This window comes from Leptosomus discolor, chromosome 2, assembly GCF_034619465.1.
Source record: "Leptosomus discolor isolate bLepDis1 chromosome 2, bLepDis1.hap2, whole genome shotgun sequence".
Classification (NCBI taxonomy): domain Eukaryota; kingdom Metazoa; phylum Chordata; class Aves; order Leptosomiformes; family Leptosomidae; genus Leptosomus; species Leptosomus discolor.
The window spans coordinates 109162837-109188572 of record NC_141392.1 but is presented as its reverse complement, the minus strand read 5'-3'; the positions used below and the strand labels follow the sequence as shown (position 1 = coordinate 109188572).

Genomic DNA, 25736 nt, shown 5'->3' with positions numbered 1-25736 from the left:
GTCCCTCTAAACCTTCCCAAATTTCAAGAAAGGCATAGAATGGCCTATATGCACCTTACTGAGTTTGTTATACTTGGAAAAATAGGTACTAAAAAGGACATTGTGATGGCTTTAACAAAAACATGTGTAATAAACATGGTAAAGTCACACTAAGTTGACTATCTGATTTAAATGACAGGCAACTTAAATACATACAGGAATAAGACACCAAATCTGGAAACAAACAGATATGCAGAAGTTTAGATTTGTATGCATTTTCAGCTTGTTTTTCTGATGTCATTCAATACAGTTCCCAGTCCACCAGAAGGGCAGCAAAAACCTTTTGTATTATTTTTAGCAGTATTACCTCTTCATTTCAGATAGCTACCCAGGTCCACGGTCTCCCTTTAGCACCAAACTCGCCTTCCATTACCCTCCTTGTCTATTATCAACTGATCTACACAACAGTAGTAACAACAGTTCCTAGAACCGAGACTGTGTGTCAATGAAAAGCAGATTGGGGCAAGTAAGGATACAGCAATGTGAGTGCATGAGGGAAACATCAACAGCAACAATAAAATCAAAACTCATGTTGTGATGAGTCCAGTCTTCTCTCAGTCTAGGTAGGTAGAGGGTCATCATCTCCTTTATTACATTTGCACTTGCAGCACAGAACAAATGGTGTAGCAAGTAGAAGGAAAGGGGAGGCCACCAAAAGTAGAAGACCAAATCCTGCAAAAATTCCTACCACCTGCAATAGAAAGGAATAGCATTGCGTTAGGGATACCAGTTGTCTGGATTTTGCTACCACCAGTGCATCATCAGTGTCCTTCAAAAGGATCTCAGCAAATGCCATTGACCTTACCAGAGCCAGGACTTCGCCCCAAGCGTACGCTACAGTCAGCTCCTGTGATCAGTGAGTGAAATCAGAGAGTGAACATTCACATTTCATTGCTCCAGTCAGAGCCGTGCCACACAACTTAGTCCCATCACACAAAGCAGGATGCAGATGGATATTCGCCTTTTTGAGTTTTGCTATCTCTCAAACAACTAATGAAGCAACTGACTAGATACTGTTTTCTTGACCAAACCTAAATATTAAATATCAGGATCAAGACTACAAGAGTTAAAGACTTCCACTTTCAGGTGCTCCCCTTTTTTGCTGGACAATGGCCCAAAAAGAATCAGTCAAGGCTTTGGTGTTATTCATTGAGAACCTGGGAAGACTCCCACGAACTTCTCAGCAGCAGTAACACAAGCTTGGGAATCTCGGCCACAGATTACAAACACTGTGGACTACAGGAGGACTTCTCATATGCAGTAGCTTTTTGCAGTCAGACTTGAGCTCATCCTGCTGCTTCAGGGGACATGACCTAACTCTGTCTAAAAGCACTTTTTTCATTGACATTTATTGAGCACCCTCTTCCCAGCATGGGCAGAGGATCACAGACCTACTCATCCTGTCAGTGTGCCAGACTATTAGTTTCTACAGAGTTTAAATTTGGAAAACTATTAAAAAAACATTCAAGTTGATGTTCATTGCCTGAGGAAGTTTCCCATTTGCCATAGGCAACTGTAAAAGAAATGCTGCAACAATATGCCTGCAAATTATTTGAGAAAATAATTTAGATTTATTCACATGAGAGTGTCTGTGAGTAATTCTGAATAATGAAGGCAGGAGTGGAATGCTAATCTGCTACCAAAACCTCATAACAGAAGGCAAAATGAAATTAGACTCAGTACTCATTAAGAATTCTTATAGCCAGGGCTAGATATGCTGCTTCAATTAGCTGGCAAATATTTAATTACCCATGGTGTAGATGGGATGATTTACTAGTACTTTTGTTGGCCACGGACAATTTCTCATTCCGATTACTATGTATTTCTCCATGAAATTCCTCTATCCAGGGATTTTCTTAGCGGGGCTGAGAGGGAAGGCTGGCTGCGGGAGATGGCGCTGTGGGACAGCAGTCACTGTCTCAGGCTGCCTCCTACGACGTCAAATTCTTTCAATCTTGTCTTTTGACTGCCCGGGAATACGAAGCTCAAGCTTCCTTGCCCTAAGAATTTTATTTCTTGCCAAGAACAATTTCTTTTCCAGCTTCAGATGTGTGCACGCTTCTTTACTCTTTTTTTTTTTTTTTTTTTTGGAGGTGCTGACAATCTGATGCAACTTCCATTTGCTAATCTTTACATTTATTTACTACAGACATAAACCAAAGCTAAATTCTCACCTCCTTTAAAAACTGTGAGCTACAGCTATCGCCATACTGCTCGTTGGAGGCAGCATGCCCTTGCCTAGCTCTTTACAGCCCAGGCTAAGAGTGCTCTGGTCAGACAGAGCCAAGCTGGAAGTCACCAATTCAGCAGACTGGATTCAGCACTAGTAATTTTTATGATACCTATTTACACCTTCCTTTCAGCCTCAGTGTGCCATCAAAAAATTCATTGTTTCATTTTGTTTGTTGTGGGGTTTGGTTTTGTTTGGTTTGTGGTTTTTTTGGTGTTTTTTTTTCTTAAATTTTGCTCTTTTGTGCTTTTGGTTGGTTGGTTTTTTAAACAAAACTGCTTGCTCAATATTACTTAACTCATTTTCTGCTTAGTTCTGTTGCTTCTGAAGAAGTTGCTGCCTGACTCAGCATCAAGCCATTCCCTCTGGCCAAAACAAATATTTTTTTTTTTTAATTCACAAACAACAAACCAAAGGCTCACCTCAGTTTGCCTCAGATAAACACTCAAAGAAACTTAGCATACGGAAATGATTGCAATGTTGATTTGGCTTTAGTGCATTTACCAGAATTATATCCTGATTGGTAGAGAATTATCACTTTCTCAACAGTGACCACAACATCAAACGTACCATCTATCAAACATATCTGCGCTAACTGCTCTGGCTAAGGACAGACTCCAAATATCAGATTAATCACCTCATATTACAGGTGTATCAAGAAAGCTTATGTACCCACACACTTCCTAAGGTACCACTGGCTAAGTCAAGCAAAATCCAGTCCATAGCTCCGGCACCCAGGGGTGTATGTGGAGGGAGAGGGGTGCAATCCTCCTTTTATTTCAGGTTAGCTGTTTGTCCAGACTTGGGGTTTACGTCCAAATGGAAAGAAATCTGTACTTCAAGAAAAGCACTCCATCTCAAGCTAAGGTAGCTTTTACTGGCACACAGTTCATTTAGGAAGAAATGACTCAGATACCCAGATGTCCCTGTATCTCTGAAGTGACTGCAAAGGCAGTAGATTGGATTAAGTCACCCATTGGCATTTATACTGTATGCATTGAAGTAGCGCAAAACGCTCTTTCATTACCAGCATTCACGCTGGGTCCTGCAAGACGGGATCTAGACTACAACAGGCATCCCCACACTCTTTGTAATTGTCAATTTGAATCTGTGTTTGAAACCACTGATAAACTCCCAGGGTTACCTTCTATCCAGCCTAGATGAATGAGTCAACTGGAGTCCATAGCAAGATACTGAGCACAGCACTCAGGCTAATTCCTTTCCAGTTCTGGAGCTTAAGATGCCTTGCAGGATGAACTTCCCTGTTAATACTATGGATGGCAGCAACCTAGTTCGTCCTCCAGGTTTACCGAGAGCATATCTAGATTGGCACTTAGGTGGCTCTGCAAACATACCCTTTCTAGTTCTCAGTGGCTTTCTGCCAAAGTGTGTCCTGTCTGGGAAAGCTAACTGTTCCTCTTCAATCTACTGCCCTCTAAATCTGCTACGCAAAGCAGTTACCATTTGGCACGGAATTTTACCCTTAGGTGTTAAAATGAGTAAGGCACAGGAAATCACTATGACAGTAGTAGACCTGTACAGAGCTTTCAAAGGTCTGAGCTTTACCTGTGTTCTGTGCCAGATAACAGATGCCCTGGAGTGTCCCAGCTTGTTTCGACAAGGTCCTTTGTCGTAATGTATAAGGAGAAAATCGTCCTACAAAATATTAAATGAAAACGTAGGTAATAAGCAGAAGTACAAACTGTTCTTCAAGTTATAAAATACTGTTTTCTGAGAGCTTATAACCAGGAATTGTACAGGAAGATAAAAGTTTAGTAAAGTGGACAGGGCCAGGTCCAACCTTTCCTAAGTGCTTTGTTTACAGTTAAGCGTCTTCACAAACAGGTTCATTTAGCAAGTGTTGTAAATCTGTAATGAATTCTTCTCCCAAAGGCTCTCAAGCTGCATATTTAAATGCTAGTACAGAGTGTAGCAAGAGGATCCAAGAATGTAAGCTGCTCATTGCATATAATTTACACACATACAGAAAGAGCAAAGAAAAATGAATACTCGCATCACAGGTTTCCCGAAGTGGGTTCTTTTCACTAGCTGAAGAATAAAAGGACAATACAGATTTTTGAGAAATTATTTCCCTATCTCCTGCCATCCTTTGACAAACCAGCCAAGATAGCAGGCCTAGTACCAAGGGAGCACTGCTTTTTAACTGAGCACAAGAGAAGCCTGTGACTTAAGGATTGTTAGTAAAGCATTCAAATGGGACAACCACAGGATTTGAATACTCAAGAGTAGCTTTCGGGAAGCTAAAACATTTCCTTTGCTATTGTTAACGATGCTACAAAATAAAACAGATTACATGGAAACAGATGTTGTATATTGTATGTACTCTGATCCTTGGGCACGATAACAGGCTGATTTTAAAATAACATAAACATGTGACAGCAGCAGCTTATAGACTGACAAATTCCTGGTGTTAGGAGAACATTGTATTCTTTTTCATATGTCAGATCTATTTCTTGTCCCACAGAATACAATGAATGGTAAACAAATCTGACTGCTAGTCTCCTGCATGGTGATGCACCAGATCTGCAGTTTGTCTCAAACTTCCGCAGACTAAGAACACTGCTATACTCATCCTGTAACTCCTTCAAGAAGAGGAACACTGAAAAGTCAGTACTAAAAATGAATTTAAAACAAATGAATTGAAATGAAATTAAAGAAATTAATTAAAAAAACCAGCAATGCCCCTCCTCCATGTTAGTTCCCATGTAAAGATTGCAAAAAGAATATTTTCATTAAATTTTACTTTTTAATAATAATTTACTGGCTCACACAGGCAAAATGCTAAGATCACACAGGTCAGACACGTGAAACAGAGCATACAAATCCTATCAAATGACCAGTGTCAGCTCTGGTGGGTTGCGGTCCACTAAGTTGGGACAGAAGCTAGTGAGGTACTACTTAATTGATTAATGAGACAGCTGGATGGCAAAGCAATGAAATTCTAAGCTTCTGAGAACCAGAGAGCATGGCGTGTACTCACATCAAGAGACTCCAGACAGTACCAGCAAAAGGCATGTTTGCAGTTCTTGCACATCATTTGGGCACAGCCTTCATCTCGTTCAATGTAAACTTTACACTTTGGACAGCGTTTGATTGGCGCATCATCTTCTTCCATTTTAAAAACTGAACTGTGGGAGAGAGTGAGGTATTAGTAAGATGTGCGGCCATGCCAGTTTAGAGAACATCTAAGAACTATGCTAAGAAGCCTACTTTTCCATTTTTTAAAAAAAATGAGAAGTTACTAGAGATCCAGGTATTCAAGTTTTATTATTCAGATATTTTGGCTATACTTTATTTTTCAAACATTTAATGAGTACAGTGCCTATGTAAGAGTCAGAACATTTTTCTTTACCGCATATTTTATCAACTGCTTTTGTTATATATTGATACTAATAGATACTATGCAGTTTTCTCCTGCAATATATCAGATGAGCAGCAGCTAGTTCACACCTAAATGCTTTGTATGTGCAGATAATTTTCCTTTTTCCTCCCTTCTTTTTCAGGAAAGAAGAGGAAGCAACCCCTTGATGGCACAAGCAGCCCAGACCACATTCCTTCAGACTGGGGGACCAGGGAGAGGTTGCTTGTCTCTGCACTCCTTGAGGATCCTCCCCCTAGGAATCTCCTCCAAATCAAGGACCATGAGGTTTTTGGGGCATACTGTTCTTTCAGAATTAATCTCTTCATCTCTAACGCTGTCCAAACCTCTTCTTGTCTTGCACAACTGTGCAAAACCAGAGGATGTCCCCTCATACAGTGGGCACAACACAGAGGAATGCGGAAACATTGGAAGAATATTTATTTCCCTTGAGTAGCTTTCTACCATATGCAGGTTTTATGCATATTAACATCTAAAAGGCACCTTAACAAATGACTAAAAGGTACCTTAACAAATGACACTTTCTGCAGCCACTGCCAGTAGGAGACACAAGAACTGATGACCGATGGGGAATCAACAATTTGCTGGAAAACAGGACTGACCCTTGATTGATTGATTTGCCCAGCAGCAGCACAAAAGGACACACACTCAGTCACACTAGGTGCAAACTTATTACAGAAAAATGCTTTGAATCCATACACTATATGAAACTCCAAACGCACGGTAGCACAAACTGCTACTGGCACATCACGCTCCAAAATAATGAAAAAACAAACCTCAACGGAGTAAAATTGAAGCATGAAATAAAAACTAAAAGTAAGCAAAACACTAAGGAAAACAAAGTTTTTTACCTTGACAAGCACACACTAAAGCATGAGCACAAGTTACTATTTTTGACCCTGAACTCAGCATGACAGCATCCTAGCTAGTCATCTGTTACAGCAAAGCTTGAAAGAAGACAAGTTATGAATAGCTATGTCCAAGGCTGGCCAGGGCTTTAATGATACCTCGAATTGCTATACAATCTTTCAAAAAGCCCAAACACATGCACAGCAGCCTTTCTTATTCACTGGCTGCAGCATGCCCCTGGAAACACCAAGATCATTGCCCCTGGAAACATCAAGATCATTGGCCAAATGTGCAGCAGTTAGGATGACTGACAAGGTACCCTAAAAATCACTGTCTGGCATGACATTACCAACCCTAACACTGTCCAGAATAGCAGCAGCAACAACATCTTTTCTGAAGGGAAGTTCATGAGCTGCCTGGATATCGTATGTTTCCCACTAGGGCAAAAGAGGCTCAAGCAGCTCCTTTGTGCTTTGCCAGGAATGGTGGCAAGGAGTGAGGCTGCCAAGAGCTATCCAGTTTTGCAATACAGCATGAGAAGAACAGCAATGACTAAGTGAAGGAAACAGCTTTAAAACAAAGTATCAGGAAAATGCCTCTTCACTATTCATACTCTGGTTTGTTCAAAGATTGAGCGTTTTGTTTCTAAGTACTTGATCGTTTGCAATATTTCACCTTGTTTCTCCTGGAAGAAAAGAGATTGGCATGTTCTCTTGACAGCCTTGACCTGGATGCCAATTTGATTTGCAAGCAGAGCAGAACTCAATGTCACAGGCTTTGCACTGGACCAGCTGGGGGTCTTGTGGGCTTGATTCCTGGAGCTGGCAAACTGCCTGGCAAGTAGAGGATGGACACCAAGTCCGACATGGATCCAAAAGCACTTCTGCAAAGGGACATAAAAGAACAAAATTCAAAGGCTGTTACAAGACCGGCCTTCCATAACAATATATTCCAGCTGAGGTTGACTGGCAGGGCATTCGAACACACACATTTTCAAAAGAAGCCTTTTAATTTATGCTGCCCGCTTAGACATAAACCTGGCCTGCTTTGCAAACGGGCACCAAACTAAAGTGAGTTTCCCCAGTTTAAATTAATTGCCCACTTTCATTCATCGCACTAAACTTGTTCTGAGAATGAGATGTTTTCTCCTTCAGTTGTACTTGAAGCTAAATAGAGCATATACTATGCAGGGATAACCCATCAGAAAGTGTTTGCACAGTGCCTTGCCCAGCAGGACTCTTTCAATTTGGCCTCTGCCCTAACATAACCACGTGATTAACAATAGCGTAAGACTTACAACAGTTTCATCCCTTTCTTGGAAGCTGCTTACTGGCAAGTCATTTCATGTTTCGAAGCCCACTGAAGTCAATAAAAACCCTCTAGGCTGGGCATTGCACTCAGCACAACCTTACTGTAAGTTCTCTATGGCCACACAATTCCACATCCCCATAGGCACCCAGTCAGCTTATATCCTCATAAAAATTAACAAGGCTCTTGCTATCATTACACACAGAACCGCCTAGTTAATTCTGCACCAGATGCCATCACAGGAGATAATGGTGGCTCCACAAGAGGGGTCAGTCTACCTCCCCAGCCCCTAGAGTACTGGTAGTCAACTCAAACAGCAAAGCTCGAAATAGAAGTCACTCCCTCCCTTAGTTACAGGGCAATACAATACATAGCAATTATCTCCTTAGTTTATTCCCAGAATGTTGTAATTCTGGGAATCACACAGGCAAGAACAGAAAAACAGAATGGTTTTTTGGTGGTTTTTTTTGGGGGGGGTTGTGATGACCTAACAATGCACAATGCTACTGCATGAGCATGTGTAGAGCCAGATTATGACTTAGGGAGCCAGAATCTGACTTATGGCATCGCTCTGCAGTGATACCTTTCCCACAGCCTTGCAATGGGTAGTGTTACATGTGTTACCTCTTTCAAACTGTAGCTTCTTATACCTTTGCATGATTTCTGATGCAACCATGCACTCAATCTGTGGAAGGAAGGAAAAGAAAAAGACAAATTTCCGATTAGGAACACCAATAATCTAAGGCATTTGCAACAAATGAAGACAAAATAGTTGACCTTTAGAGAATTATTAAAAATATATGTTGGCAACAATAGCAGCTGTAATATACAGAGCAAGACACATTTAAACATCCTAGAAGGAAATGAAAAAAAAACTATTCACAGTAAAAATGTACCTCATTTTCTTGCAGATGACCTCGCTTTGGGCAGGCAGCATCAGGGCAGCTGATTGCTGTTTCTAGACCTTCTTTGATCAAAAGTTCCACATACTGTTTTAGGCACTGTAAGACAGCCAAAGACTGAGTTACCTATTCCACCAATGTCCTGGGTTACAGTGTAAAATGTGCCAAAAGAAAAAAAAAAGTATTCTATTACCATCTTCAGGAGCTGTTGAGACCAGGTGGGGCGGTGCTCCCTGCCTCCCCCCTCTGGACTATCTCCTGTTACTGGGCACAACAACGCCTTATCGCCTGACCCATCGATAACTCGCTCCTGGGCTATCTCCTGTTCATGGCCCATCAAGGAACTGCCTCACGACTCCCCATCCCATGGTGAGATGCTCCGCCCGGGGGGAAGGAGCCAAGCAGTCCATGCCAAATAAAAACGGAGATTTTGAACACCCTAGCAGCCTTCTTCCACTGGATTCCCAGAGGAGCTTTTCCCCTCACTGGAGTTCCAGAGGACAAGAGCTACTACCTACCACTGGACCTTCGGAGGAAGACCAGACCCTTTTACCTGATCGCTGCTTCAACAGAACTACACCCATCGCTTCAGGAGGACTGCAGCCAGCATCTTATCGGACTGCTACTGCCACCCTAACAGGGTGTCAGGTTGTATTCCTGACTCTGTCGGTGTAAACCAGTGGGTTGTTTGTTTTTTTTTCCCTGCCTTGTGTGTTTTATATATATATATATATATATATATATATATATATATATATATTAGTAAAGAACTGTTATTCCTATTCCCCATATCTTTGCCTGAACGCCCGTTAATTTCAAAATTATAATAATTTGGAGGGAAGGGGGTTGCACTTTCCATTTCAAGGGAGGCTCCTGCCTTCCTCCACAGACACCTGTCTTTTCAAACCAAGACAACCAAGAATAAACCGTTCCGTATTTTAACGGCTTTTCTCTGAAAATCTCAAGAACTCACACTTCTTTAAAAAAAATGATACTACTCTGTCCCTTTCACAGCCATGGGCCATGCTCACACCTTTTGCCATGGTTATACCTTTAAACAGAAAACAGCAAGTTCATTTCCCCATCAAATAACTCTTCCTCAATTTAAAATATGCAGCAAATTAAAAAGTAACAATAATGGGGAAAAGGACAAATCAAAGAGGGAGCTAGGAGGGCAAAAAAATAATAAAACACCACCAAGATAAAATCAAATTAACCACACTCCAAAAATCTTTATGTGACTGGAAACCACAACACAGCTTAGTAAGTGCTAACTACCCATAGACAGACATCTGTCAAGCACACCAGAGAGCAAAAGGGAGTGGTGTATCTTGCCTTCTATTTCTAGAAAATTACTATCTGAACTCCATGGTTAAAGATGTATCTTTTCCATAAGAAGGAAAAATGTAAGAATTAGGACTCCCAGCAGAACCACAGTTTCCATGGGGACCGAATAATAAATATGGGTAATACTAACACTTTTCTCCCCTAGCAACCACAGCATTTTACTCGAGTCATAACTGAAAACATAGCATCTAACACAGTAGTGCACAGCACAACCACCAACAAACCAGAAAAGAAAGGTGGATATTTTAGACTACGGGCAAATTAAGACCAAGCCTAGTTATTCTTGAAGAGCAACCATCCACCTCCACCTCCACCCTTCCCACATCAAGGTGAGAGCTACTGAGTAGGTGTCTGCTGGGGAAGCAAGGGGAGTGATGGAGAAAGAGAGATACTGTTCTCTCTGCAGATACCACGCAGCTTCTACCAGCCTGATGCTACAGAGGAAGAGCGAACGAGGGTCTGCTTTCCAGCAGATGGGTCACCCTGTGGCGTTCTCACCCTGCTTGTGAGCTCAAATTACAGAAAGTAGGTCCCTAACTCTCTTTTACCAGGTATGTGAATAAGCAGTGAGGCTACACCAACAGCAGAGTGAAATGAAGGTACAATAAACTCAGCATACAGCTGGGTGGGAGGTGAGAAGGATTACACGCTCTGCAGCAAGCTGGCAAAACAGGGACTTCAATTATCGTTTCCAGACAGAACCTGCAAAAGGTATGCAGCCGCCAACTCACCACCAGCCTGGGAAGGCAAAGGGCTGCATCGACCTTGCCGAGCCCAGCGTGTCTAACAGCAGTCAGAGCACAAAGGCACTTCTTCCTTCCAACCGTATGATCAAACAGGCCCCTCAATGAGCACAGTTCCAGCCTAACCCTTTGCATGTGGCTTGTAGCTGCTAAGGTCCAGACTTTGAGTGCTCATTCAGCCTCTTCTCTTTCTGTTCTGCCTCTCAATGTATCTATTCAGCTCCTTTCAGAGACGCCATCACCTATATTTTACCTCTTGCAGCTTGATTGCGGCAAAAACTTCACGCTCACACACCTTCTGCTGCTCTGGTACACACAGCTTTTCTGGTGGCAACAGGCCATCACCTTGATAGCACAACAAATCATTTCTGTCAGAGACCCCTTCCCCCTGTCTCCTACTCAACAGAGACAACAAGTGTATTTTTTGGAAAAGAAAAACAGAAACCGGATAATTGATACCTTTAAGTTTTACATGTGCAAAAAAATCCCATGCATGACAGATTATGGTCTATGTCTTCTTCTTTGTCAGTAGGGATTTGATGAAGTCAACTGTTCACTTAGTAGATGTTTGACTTGCAGAAGGTTTCCAAGCCTTCACTTAGAGCTCTGCAGGGCAGGTGCTGGAGCAGTTCAAGAGAACCAGAAGCAGGAACCACAGCAGGCTGAGCTCTGCAAGAACCACATCCCAGGTTGCGTGCCTTGGCAAACTGTGATTTCAGCTGTAGTGAGATACTAGTGTTGCTCTTCCCTTTCCCTTCCATTTGCAGATGCCAAGTGCGGATTCAAATGAAAATGCATACATTTTTAATGCCAGCACTTAGCACTTATAGAAAGTACTCAAGCTGAATGAGCTTTGCCATCATTAATCATTAATGTGGTTAAATCTCCTCCTCAACCTGTTTGGGGCCATTGCCAAAGCCTATTGGATTTGTTTCCCTTTCCTCATATCTTCCAAGGAATAACACAGTTCATCCCCACCACAGGCAGTGCCCAGGGCTTTCCCATTCCCCACTGGCTCCTACCTCCTCAAAACCAGCACAGCCAAAGTGCCTTTCTTATGCTACTCCCTCTGGGAACACAGATGCTGTCTCAAGCTCATGAAATATCACTGTAAATTAGGCAGAGGATAAAACACTCTATCGACTCAAGAATTCCTCAGTCCAGAGATTTCTTGGGTGGAGGAGTGACCCAAAGCAGTCACAAGAGAATCTGAGCACAGAGTACCTGTGGCTTCTCTTGAGACGGGACACAAGATGTGCCACTTGAGTCAGAAAACTTCAAACTGGCTACAGTACTAGAAACGCACCAGCATGCAAGTAAAACAACACAGTAGGATTAGGTACTCAGTTATATACTACGAAAAATCTATTACAAAACAGCTACAAAAAGATGACAAATAAATTGTTGCTCGTTTTCTATGCAGCTTGTAGTTGATCCCATGCTGGAAGAAAATATCTTCACTGCCTTTCCATTAAGGCAATAAAGCACTGTATGGGATGAACAAAATACATGGAAGTAAGTTTCAGCAAACCACTTTCAAAGTTAACTGTATTACACAATTTTTGTCAGGGAAAACAGGAATTGAAATTAGGTACGTAAAGGCCAAGGTTACAATAAGGTCATAAGATATTCTTCTTGTACATTGACCCTTATAACACCAATATGCTGAGAAGCATCTTTATTCTTCCTTTAATGGATGTATGTCAATGGAAAGTTACTTTTATTTGAAGCAATAATTTTGCTAAATTCCACTTGTTTGTTTCTTTAAAAAGAAAAAACAAACAACTCATTGCATTTCAGTAATTAAATAACTAAGTATTATTTAAGTAGGTCACATTTGGAGACACTCTAAACCTACCAAAACCTGGTGGTGGTTATTCTGTACATTTCTGCTTATGCATATAGTCTGACATGATGAAGCCAGGCTAAGACTTGGCATTTCACAAAATGTAACTCTCTACCAAATGAAGTCGGTTGTAAGAGGAAATACCTCCTTTGCATTCAGTTTTTTACTTCATTTCTGTACTCTGGCAATCTTCACCTGCAATAACAAAGACCTGCCTAGCCCACAAGAGGAGGATCAAGCCTGTAAGTTTCTAGACGTTAGTCCAGCTACAGTAACAAACCACAGGTGTGCTCCTACTCCCTTTCCCAATCCAGAACTCAAACCTGCCAGTTTATAACAATCATTAGGCACGTTACTCTGTTTTACACTGCAGTTGCAACAAGCGAACAGGTGATTGTAGTAGCTTAGATTTCTGTCTAGCATCCATACTCTCAGCATACCAAATGACTCAGGGGAAGAAGAGAATAATCATGATATGATGGCACCCTAGCACACTACTATGTTTGGGTTCCTTAACTATACAGATCTGTATCTTAACACTCATTTTAGAACTTCATATATTTCCAAATTAAAAGGAGATTGTAATATACTAGCATATATGAATGTTAGACAGGGAACACCATAAAAACTGCCATGTAACTTTTGTAATTTCCCATAGACAAAGGAAAGCAAAGCACTTCGCAACATATATATCATAGATAAACTAAACTATATATATAAAACACATATACGCAAACTACACTTAAAACTTTATATAAAGTTATATAAACTTCAGGTCAAGATGCATCGCATGCCCCAGCTGCTGCTAAGATCAGCCAGAAGAGACCAGTTAGCTCCCCAGAGCATTACACCTGTATTTGTCCCTGTGTACGCACACTCCTTGTGCATCCCTGCTCTATTCTCCTTCTGCACATCACTGTTGTCCTTTCTGGTGTCTGGATGACTTTTTCTCTCACCTGCTAATCCACAAATCCTACTGTTTGCTGTTCCCATGACAAAGGGCAGGTGCACAAGCCACTTTAAGGAGCTTTGGCCCAGATCCATTCTCTCACAAGGATCAACTGAGAGCCCAACTCGGCAGTGGTTTTACTATCAGCTGCCTATATAAATTAAGAACCCTTTTTTTTTAACTCAGCCCAAGAGACAGACGGCTAACAAAGGAATGACTTCCCTTCTGAAGCTGTAGAGCTTTAAATATTAGGTTATGCTTGGCAAGATGAGTTGTATTTCTAACCTTTGTACACCAAGGACTGTGCCACATGTATAGTCAGTGACCACTGATGTGCTCCTGCTTTATAGCTGCACATCATTTTGTCTAACATTATACAGATCAAAATACCCTATGAGAATCAAGATGGTTATTTTTTGCCTAATTTTCAAACCATAACACATAGTTTTACTCTGCTGCATTTAACCCTTAAGAAACCTGCACAGGCCACAATAAATCCCAATATAAAAAAATTACTATGTCTGGCTTCTAATTTTCTTTTAGAAGAATTCAAGCAACAACTATGCCTATTTCTGATAATGGTGCTTTGACTTATTTCTCCTGATATCCATATAAAATCCATCATAATTCATAAAAAGGAATCTGACTTTCATTGTTTCCACTTGGCACAACATTTATCTACCATCTACTTTGACAAAAAAAATGTGTTCACTTGGTGCCTAAGGTAATTTTACAATACAAAATGCACATAATTAAAAACACTTGAAGATAATTTTGGTGAACTTTTTAAAATAGAAGAGCATACCTTTTTGAAATGTTACAACAGATTTAAGAACATGTTGTAGCTACTACTGCAGGAGACAAGGAATGGCTTTTCAAGATGTCACCTTTTATTTGAGAGTTAGTCAGGCAAAGACTATCCTGTATTATTTTCTTAAGAGCTGCTTGATGGATTTTGTCAAAATGCAGACTTCCAACTACACTAATACTACAGATGCAAGTGCCAAGTCATATGGGAAATTTTATAAATAAACCAATGGATTTGGAAAGGCCAAAAAAGCATGACAGGATTGCAGAGCCAAGTATATCACCACCGTATCATTTGATTTATTTCTTAAAACTTTAAATGCATTTTAGTGCTGGCACTAGGCCACAGCCATCCCAAAACAAAACGTGCACTACATGCAAAATCACCACATGCTGATACTGGTAAAGACATTTTAAAAAACCCAAACACCTACTGATAAAATTGAAAGGTGGGGAAAAAAAAATTAGAAATAAAAGGAAAGAAATCCAGCATTTACTGTGTTCTAAAAAATAAAGTGAATGAATTTTTTACAATGCATTTGGTAAAGGTGAATATTAAAGGTAGACAGAGACAGTTGCTATTGTGCACAAACCTTAACCAGGCAAATAACCCTTCACCTAGGCAGACAATCACTAAGAGTTTTGCACCACACTTCAGCAACACAAGGAAGGGCTGACATGCTTTTTCAATAAAGGAGATTTTTAATTTTTTTTTTTTTTTTTTTTTTAACCAGAAGATCTGATTCTAAACTTAGTGGGCCTAAATTTCAATGCAAGAGAGGAAATGGAAAATAAAACTGGAAAGAAAGCTCAAACTGAACAAGAAAATGTTTCCAAGTAAAATGCTTATTAACACAGACTAAATTGCTGAAGTCTCACAAATTCTATATCATCTGCAAAACAGGATTAGATGAACTTCTAAAAATATACATACGTATATACACACACATTTATATAAACTTGGATTCAACCACATGAAGAGTCAGCAAATGCTGGCTGGTATTTAATGATCCACATTACAAATGATGTCAGCCTAGATGAATGTAAAGATCCCATTGGCCTTACATGAACCAGACAGATGAATTTGGGTGTCCACATCTCAGGAATAATAGCTCTCCTCCCTTTTGTCCAAACCACAAATTCACTCTGGACTAGAAAGCTTTTTTGCCCCTGAAGAAAACATCACTTTCTAGAAAGACTTTCTATTTAGACAAAGCTGAGCAATCCCCAATAGCAAAAACTCCCCTAAAATAAGCAGCCTATAGCTGGGGTATTCTCTGAAGAGGAGGGAAGAATGACAAATTAAGATTCGAGCCTGAGTCTTTCCTATTCTTGAAAAACAGACTCCTGTAGCCATATATAACTGTCATATGCTACCTTTTTGTAGTATTTTGGTGGATACTTCCAAAAGCAACAGGAATGCTCATCTGGTAATAAGACAAATGCACTTTTAATCTTAAGCGTTTCACAGAAAAAGAGAACTCCTTTATGCCAAATTTCAGTGGTACACTTAGAACATGCAAAAAAACATGTGAGAGAAAAGGAAAAAAAAGGGAAGTTCCTTGGAGAGCTTTTAAGCTTCTTTCAAACTTACTATGTTGCCTTTTTGTGTAAAGTAGTAGTTATAATCCTGCTCAAATCTATTCTTATTTAATCACAGGCTTTACTTTGAAATAATTCTGCATTGCTGCTTCAGTGTGCACAATTCTCTACGGCAGATCTACAAAAAGACTTTTTAGTAACACTGGCTTTTTAATATCCTACTTTGTTGACAAGTGACTTGCTGGAAAATATCTACACACGCATAATCACAGAGATCTGTTCGAGGCATACAGGTGACCACGGTAGTGATCTTTTTTTCCTTTATTAGACATACTGAGCTATACTGACCAAATCCAAGAACACAAGTTATATTCAACCTCACAAACCACCTAGATCTCAGAGACAGGTGTACGTTACACAAATGTTTAATATTTGTGATACCACTCTGAACTTTAATAGATCATTTCCACGTCTATAGACACCTTCTCAGAGACAATCTACTTTCAAAGAAATCTTCACTATCAAAACTCCAATTTTTATTAACCCTGCAGCTGATTCATCATCCTTAAGAATACACCACAGAAGGAACCAGTCACTTATCTTGACATGCAGTACTTCAAGTCTACAAATGTGAAAGCAGTAACAGAATAGTCTTACATTTGCTCTTTGTTTGCTCTTTATATCCTTTGTTTTGTTGCAGAGACAAAAATCATGCTACACAAGCATAGAAAACCTTGACTTCAAGACAAGCACCTGAAAGGCTCTCGAGAGCTCTGCAACTGGGAAGCATCTAGGGCTCAAATTTGTCCTCTTATGTTGTGAACAAGAAGGTACACACCGAGAAAGGGACCTCACCCACGACCAGAGAGAATATCACAGGAGATGTGTATTTTCCCCAAAGTAGCAAGTAATTTGAAAAAGCTCTGTTTGACAGGTTTCCTGTCTCTACCTGCCCAACACTTGGCCCCTTTTTAAACACACTTTTTTGTTCAGAACTGACAAGGGTAAACGCCTTTTCCTCCCCCCATGCTGTCAGTTTTTAAAGGCTGCACCAGCTGTTCTGCAGCCCTGCTACAGCCTATATGGACAGCCTAAATCCCATCACATCATCTCGCTTGTGGATGATGGCCAAACAGTGTCTTGGCTGCGGAATAATAAACAGAACCCATGTGCTTCCACATCTCAGGACAAGCCATCTGAGCATCCTTTCCTGAGCTGTAAGTACTAGTCTTGCCCAAAAGTCATTATGCTCCCATCAGCTGGTGGAATCTCAGGATGGGAAATGGCCAGCAGCCTGACAGGAGCAGGGACTCGCCCACTGCAAATGCCACTGTGGTTAGTGCAAAGGCAGCTGTTGATTCATCCTGCTGACAGCAGTGCAGATTTTGCTGCTTTGGCTCTACCTCTGTCCCAATACTTTCTGACAGTATACCCAAATACCACAGCAGTCCCTGGTACACACTTAACTGATGCAAACAACTCCCAGACAAGCTATTCAACATTCGGGATGAGGTGCAGCACCCCTCTGCTTGAGTGCAGCCTCCAAACCCTCAAACCCTCTGCATCAGAGTAACTGTGACAGTTTGAGTACACAAAAGGCTCAGCATCAGGCCACAGTCAACAAGTGATCGAGTTGAGGCAAGAACAAATGTATGTAGCATCAAGGATGCAGAAAGAGAAGCCCTGCTGACTTCTTCAGTTTGAGAAGTATTAGAATATGGCAAACAACCTTTGAGACACAGCAACATATAGCTGTGGAAATCAGAAGGATAGAGCAACAGGAACTAAATGAACCTGAAAAACATGTGTTTGTTTCCAGTTGAATGTCTTAATAGAGAAAGGGAAGGAAATGAAGACTTACACCTGTCTATCCTTTGAAAGGGTGGGTTGTTAGGGTTTTTTGAGGGAGTTTATATACACATTTATATATGAGTATGTACTGTAAAATATAAAGAAGATGTGGAATATTTCTCTGAAGAAAAATTGTTCATCTGTACATAGCAGTAAACGGCCAAATGAGACAAGGAAAATATATTGCGTTTCATGTATATCTTCATCTTAGAATAGATACTTCAAGTGGATGTACATGTAAATATTTTTTTCATGTTGGATTTTTTCCCCTCCGTTAGCTTGCATAAGCTGCTAGTTCTCACTTATTCATGGCTGCAACTGGTAGAAACACACAAAGTAAACTTTACAGAAAGAAATCTGTTTTCAAATGCCAACACATGCAGGATGAAACTCAAATATTCAGAAGGCAAAACCAACAACAACAACGACCACCAGTCTTCCCTTATATGGTTGTTTGAGAGACGTTTATCCTATTTCAGAACAGAATTAGTATTTCTGAGTGGGAGGACAATACACCTGCAGCAAACAATGGACCTTTCACTTCCACATGCAAAACATTATGCAAACAAAAATGAACTAGTTTTCTCAACACCCAGATAAAGACAGATAACGTTAATCTCATTTAGTAACATCACACAGAAGAGGGGAGAGCTAAAGACTCTGGATCAAGTTTAGTTTTCACTCAAGGTTCTGCAGCTCCCAACTGTACATTAATTACTCTGTAAATAGGCAAGTTTATTATTTAAGCAGGGGGTTTTGTCATGACAGCACCTACACGACAAGTCAAAACCCAGCCAGTCATGTGAATTGCTGTGCAAGCACATAGTGACCTCTACCAATGAAGCCTCTACTGACATGTCACATGTCAAGATCAGTATCAGTTCTCTGCTAAGGTTTGGGGGAACTGAGTACACGCAGCAAGCTTTACGCTTTGCCAGCAGCTGGTGGGAAACAGGAAAACATTACAGCTGCTAAGAAGTACCCAGAGCTCTACAAAACCTCAAAAACTATTAGGTTTCCCCTTCCTTCCTGTTTCAAAGCAAGCAGGGACTCTCCCGTTGGTAGAGGTGGGGGACAGCCTGGCCTCAGCCTGGTGCTGCCTTGCTAAGGTAGGTTTCCCTCGTCCAGCAGGGACAAACCGTGTGGGATAGAGAAGGCAGCCAAGCCCACCTGCTCCCATCCATGCTGCTCTTGGTGTCTGCCATGCCCTGGGGGAAGAAGCAGCTGACGCTGCCTCTGCTTCATTTGGAGTGAGGGATAACACTAAATAAATCGTGCTTTTTCCTGTCATTCAGCTGAGAGGCCAGCAAACCTCTATGTGCTTCCACTCAAGCATAACAAGAAAAAAAAAAAAAAAAAAAAAAAAAGATGCCTGCTGCCAGTGACAGGCCAGATAATGACATTTGCCTTGCCGATCATACAGTCTTCCTGTCAGGTCTCCCACCTACAAAGAAGCTCAGTTAAGGGAATGACTAGAATTAAGTAGACACATATGAACAGTCACGGTTAGGCAAACGCAGTAATCTTGGTTAAAAAGGGCTAGTGATAGCAGCAGAGTCTATCACTATCCCACTGTCATGCTACTTGAGATAGAATACACTTAGATATAGACTTAAATCACAGTTCTACCAAACTCAGAGGATCACCTAAAGGTCGAGGGAAGATTAACGAGCTGTCTCAAAGGCTTAAGGTAGAGCCTAGGGGTAAGAATCAGAGTACAAGTATCTACTAAGCAGACACAAAACTGGCATAGCAGTTTTAGTTTCAAACACCACAAAGCTAATCTACATGTCCACAGCTGGCCAACAAGAAATCACAATCAAGCAGCACAAGGTAGGTCTTAACATTAGCTTTGTCATTTTCTTTCTGATTGTAGGACCCCCCTCTCGCATATCTGAATAGCACTTTCCTTCCACTGGTAACAAAGTGGATTGCAGATGAGTTATAATAATAAATTTTTCCAAAGACAAGTTCTCTCTCAGGCTTCATATTTCTTCTAGATATTTGCTTGACTACCTACTTGACTGGATTTCTTTTTAAATTTAAGAATGGTAAGCAACGAATCCTCCAGTACCAGGATGATCAACACTGCATAACAATCCAAAGGGAACTGAACAATCTAATGTGAAGTGTGTGGAAGAGCTTAGCCTGTCTTGAGTAACAGTGGCATCATTCTACTTGCAACATTTTTTATTTTTTTTTTTTACAATTCTGTGTGTATGTTATATATATAAATCACATAAAATATATGTACATATGTATACATGTAATCCTGAATCAGAACAGATTTAAGCAACTGACTGGTTGACTTCCATGCAAGAATATCAACTGTAATAAAACCTGTTGTAACTTTAGTACACATATACTTGTTAACAGATCAAAGGAACGTCCCGTCCTTTAAGACACATGAGAATTTCATCATAGATTATAAATTGGTCAGAATTTCAGGCAGAAAATGGACTCCTTCCTTACCTCGTCTCAGAACTGAAAAATTTTGATGCAGCGACTAATACAAAACAAATTAAACAAAAAGAAAAAAAGCGATGCTCTGTTTGCTTTACTCTCCCTTTCCTTCCATGAGGAGGTTAAGCGTCATAAGAAAAGCCTTCTGAAGAAAACATGCAAAATCAATTGCTTCTGCTGGGGCGAGCAACCGCTAAATGACTAACTTGCAATTAACATTAACTAGCTATGTACTGTGTGCTATTTAAGTGGGAGAAAGTGATTTAATAAGAAGCAAGACATTTAAGCGTTTTGGTGCAAAATTTGAAGACCACATTTAAGATTGGTCCTATTGCTGACATGATTCCAGAAGAAGAGAGAATCTAGTTTGCCCCTTGACAATGCTCAGAAAAAAAAAAACCAACAAACAAAAAGCCAACAGCCAATAGGTTGCTTTCCTTTCTACTCTCCTGACTTTTGTTCCTCTGGTACCTCAAGCAATCCAACACTGGATACATTCCTAATGGATGAGATACAGAAAACCTGAGAGAGCTCACAGCATTGTGTGCGCATTAACGATCATAACGATAAAAGCCATAATGGAGTATGGTACTAACAGCCACAACTGACAGAACAGTATGATGTGAAATTGTAGCGTCTATGCCTTATCAGCAGAGGAGTGGCAGTCTGCTCTATTCAATCCACGCACAGCTCTGCCAGAAAGCAAAAGGAAACAGTGTCCCCATTCTAGCTTTCTGAATAGCAACGTTGTGTTATTGTGTGTCAGAAGAGACAATCCTTCATGAGGTCTTTACCATAGCACTTCTACGGTTATAATGAGTGAAGACTTGCAGACAGATATATTACAGGATTGAGAAATCTGCACATTGATCTAAATTCTGCCTACATACCAGTAGCACTGCATTTGAAACATCTCTTTGTAAACTGTTTCAGCTCACTGCAATTTAGACAGAAGGTTAGAGCTAGGAGAAACAGCTGCAGCTAAAATCATTTTCATACTTGTAACAGACACCCCTTTTTCACTCATATCACGCTCATAACTCACATCAGTTACCTCAGGTCATTTACATAAATACAAGACAATGGAACAAAATTGTATGTCGGTCCATCAAGAACAAAAGAGAGGCCATCAAGTATTTCTCCAATTGTATTTCCACTTATGCTAGTGTAATGTACTCAATCTACTGTACATAGGCTCCATCCAAAGTCCTGAGTCAAAAGGATTTTTTTTTCCCTGTAAGTTTTCAATAACTTTAATTTGGCCGTTTACAAAACACAGCTCCTATTGAGGACTGCAATGATGATTTCCAGAAACTCCAAGTTTCTGGAAGTTATCACTGGAGGAACACCAGTGGAGGAATCAGCGCACAGTTGTCACACTCTTCATTAACCATTGCCAATGGGCTGAACAGTCTTGCCTGACTCATTATTGGAGTATTTTCTTAGGCAATTTATTAACGTGCAGGCTGTCCACAAGGTAGAGACGGAGGCCTTGGGTTTCAGTCATGCTGAATTCCTGGGCTGTAACAGGTTTATAGCTATTGCCTCTCGCAATTACTGGCATTGATTCTTATTTCTTCCCCGGCTGACATCAATGAAAGCAAGGGTGATACTATTTCCTATCAATTCACAGGAAAACTTGAGGGTAAATAAATTTTTTCAGGGCACTCGAGCGTCACTGTAGTGAAGCTCGTACAAATGGCAGACAAGAGGCAGACAAGGTATGCTGATTTGATTAAATAGGACAAAGCTGCATGAACTATTCAAGACAATCAAATACAAGTGGTAAAAATGGACTCATGATTCCACCTGAACAGAGTTCAACATAGGAACCTAATGCCACCACAGTAAGTTTATTTATGCCAGGTCCTAAGAACAGGTTACTGGCAAAGGTTACATCTTTAACGCGTTCTATCTTTCAAAACCGTTCTAAAGTCAGCAACCATATTCCACCAAGCAGATATGGAAGGTCAGTGATGGCAGCAAATGTCAGAAGGAACAAGGCAGAGAGGAAGGGACATCTGGCAACCCAGGCTCTCTGCTGCCACATAAATGTTACTGAAAAAATGAAATTAAAATATTCCCCACATCTACGCAGCAGGGAGAGACACAAAACTCAGCTGTAAATATTAGAACAGTAGAGAACAGTTTTCATTAAGGCTATTATTCTGTTTTTCACGAGGCCTATTATTTTATACTCTTTTGCATGCCTCAGCAAACACTCCTTTCAGAGTGTGTAATGAAGCAATACTTATTTTTCAATTGGACAGGCACAGTGTTTGCAACAGACTGCATCTGTTTACCTGCCTGTGTACTCACTTTCTCTTTTCCCAAGGAACGTCAATGTTAAAGTTGGTTGCAACAACTTGGGGTTTTTAGAATACTACACATATTAGAAACTGAGCTGTTTGCATTGCTTCTTTTTTGCTGTTTTCTGTAAGCAACAAAAAGGATCTGTCTGTTCTACTGGAAACCCCGTACATCTTCTCAATAACCAGAGAAAATTTTATTTTTAAAAAAACAGTAATATTTCCATGAAGAAAAATAAAAAATAGGAAAAAAAACTACTTAAAAATCCTTGATCTTCAACATTAAAAAAAATCCCAATCAACACCACATGAAAGACCTAACTTTGTTGAAAAGGACTTCTGAATTAAAAAAAAAATGCCTGATCCCAAGTCTGAACCTATAATTTCTCAAGAGTTTATGACATGGTGTTAGAGTCTTTGAGCATCACGTATCCCATAAATTATACTCTTACTGATGTTACTGTAACTTTTCCACTGTTAAACCACCATTGCAAGGTTTTTGGTGCACCCATTCCAAAATTAAAGGAACTAACATCTTCATTCCAAATCATCATTAGGGACATACTACATTATGGTCATACTACTATTTTTCTTTCTCTGTTCATAAACTAGCAATACCCATTTACTTGGATGATGACCTTTGCTACATACTACAATTATGTTCACCAGTGTTTTGTACTTAACTGGCACTTGTTAATACAGGCATGCATTTGTAAAATATGGTAACAAAAACCTGTTATATGATTGTAATTATGATACAGTGAAATTAGAATCTGTAATACAATTAAATACTTTTCTAGTTACAAGTGTGTGCATGGCTATATGGGTACTATTGAAAGGCATTTAAAGAATAATTCAATCATCGGACACCGTCAACATGGTTTCACAACAGGAAAGACCTGTTTAATTAATCTGATATCCTTCTACAATAAGATCACCCACCTACTGGATGAAGGGAAGGCGGTGGAGGGAGTTTTTCTGGATTTTCTGGATTAAGGCTTCTGATACTGTGCCTCACAGCATCCTTCTGTACAAATTGTCGCAACTACGGGATGAGCGGGTTCACAGTGTGCTGGGTGAAGAACTGGCTGAAGGGCAGGGCTCAAAAGGTTGTAAGTGAATGGGGCTCCGTCTGGCTGGCAATCGGTCACCAGCGATGTTCCTCAAGGTTCAATTCTAGGGCCAGTTCTGTTCAATATATTTATCAAGGATCTGGATGCAGGAACTGAATGCACCATTAGCAAGTTTGCTGATGATACCAAAATGTGAGGTGCTGTTGACTCTCTTGAGGGACAAGAGGCCTTGCAGAAGAATCTAGGTAGACTGGAGCATTGTGCAATGATTAATGGGATGAAATTTAACAAGTTGAAATGCTGGATTCTGCACCTGGGATGGAGTAACACCAGGCAGAGATATAAATTGGGAGAGGCAAGGCTGGAGAGCAGACCGGCAGAAAGGGATCTGGGGGTGCTGGTTAATATCAGGCTCACCAGGAGTCAGCAGTGTGCCCTGGCAGCCAAGAGGGCAAACCACATCCTGGGGTACATCAAACACAGCACAACCAATCGGTCAAGAGAGGTGATTATCCTGCTGTATTCAGTGCTGGTGCAGCCTCACCATGAGGCAGTTTTGGGCCCCACTATTTAAGAAGTATGTGAAGGTCCATGAACGCACCCAGAGGAGGGCAACAAAGCCAGTGAAAGGGCTAGAAGGCATGTCCTATGAGGAGTGGCTGAGGATTTTGGGCTTGTCTAATTTGGAGCAAAGAAGGCTGAGGGGTGACCTCATTGCTCTCTACAGCTTCCTGAGGAGGGGATGTGCTGAGCTCTTCTCCCTGGTATCCAGAACACATGGGAACAGTTCAAAGCTGCGCCAGGGAGGTTTAGTCTGGACATTAGGAAGTATTTCTTTACTAAGAGGGGGGTCAGACCCTGGAACAGGCTTCCTAGAGAGGTGGTTGATTTGGACAATGCCCTTAACATGCTTTTAACTTTTGGTCAGCCCTGAAGTGGTCAGTCAGTTGGACTAGATGGTCATTGTAGGTCCCTTCCAACTGAAAGATTCTATTCTAGTCTAAAGTTAAAAAACAACAACCACCCCCCACCTCCACCCCCAAAAACAACCCCAACCAACTATAAAAAAAACCAAATCCAAGCCACTGATAAAAGAGAAAGTGTGAATAACCTTACTAAGGAGGTAACTGTACACAGCAGTATACTGAAGCACTGAGTAAAACCTTTTTTTTTTTCCAAACAGGAAAACAGAAAAGTTTACTTGCTAGCATTTGTGTTAAGTACACAGCAACAGTATTTATTTCCACAGCAGCATCAATACTTCAGGGTGAGACCCACTCAGCAGAAACACACAATTTCTGCAGGTAAAGTTGTGCATTGTTTTTGATGCGTCATAAAAAAAAAACAAAACGTACTCACCAGGGTACAGAAGATGCATTGGCATTGTGCTATTGTTGTCATCTGCTCCACGGGGTATTCCCCAAGGCAGAGCTTGCAGGACACTAATGGGTCAAGTACCAAGTCCCAGGTAGGCCTATATCTTGCTGTAGTCATTGCAGAGCAGTCTGAAAAACAGCACAAAAGCAAAGACACTCCATCATTTCCTTACATTGATACTTGGTACATTTCTGCCAGTGAAAAATCTCATTGTCAGCTGCTGCCTGTTAGCTCTTTCGGAAAAAAAAAAAACTATGAACAGCAACAATAGCCAATTCGAGTGTCAGCACCTGCAGTAGGCTATACATCCCCTGCCTAATACAACATGCACTCAGCAAGCAGAAAAAAAACACCTCACTTAATACACGGACAAAACATAAGAGCAAGTAGGAAATATCCTTAGGACACAGGCTTTTGTCTGATATTCTACATGCAAAAATCTCATTCCCAATTCCTGCCATATTCACCACTAGTTACAAGCTCTCTCTCACCAACACCGATCATCCATCACTTAAAATACATTATACTTAACCCCCTCAACTCCAGCTACCCAGGCGAAACTCACAAGGCCTTCCATGAATCAAGCATCTATTATGCCCCTTTTCCAGCCTGATCATATTGCAACTCACAGAGCCAGATATTTTTGTTCCTAAGAGCATCATAGATCAATCGGTTTGCTAAGTTAATTTTAGAAAGAATGA

General features: G+C 40.7%; 1 protein-coding gene across 1 annotated transcript; it reads right to left on the bottom strand.

Moving 5' to 3' along the window:
• Nucleotides 1-598: 598 nt before the first annotated feature.
• On the bottom strand, nt 599-25152 carry RNF144A (ring finger protein 144A). Its single transcript, XM_086461560.1, has 7 exons — nt 25018-25152; nt 8723-8827; nt 8451-8511; nt 7194-7401; nt 5271-5418; nt 3836-3925; nt 599-730 (listed from the first exon to the last, which is right to left on the bottom strand). The coding sequence occupies exons 1-7, from the start codon at nt 25150-25152 to the stop codon at nt 599-601; spliced, it is 879 nt and encodes a 292-aa protein (XP_086317686.1).
• Nucleotides 25153-25736: the final 584 nt, after the last annotated feature.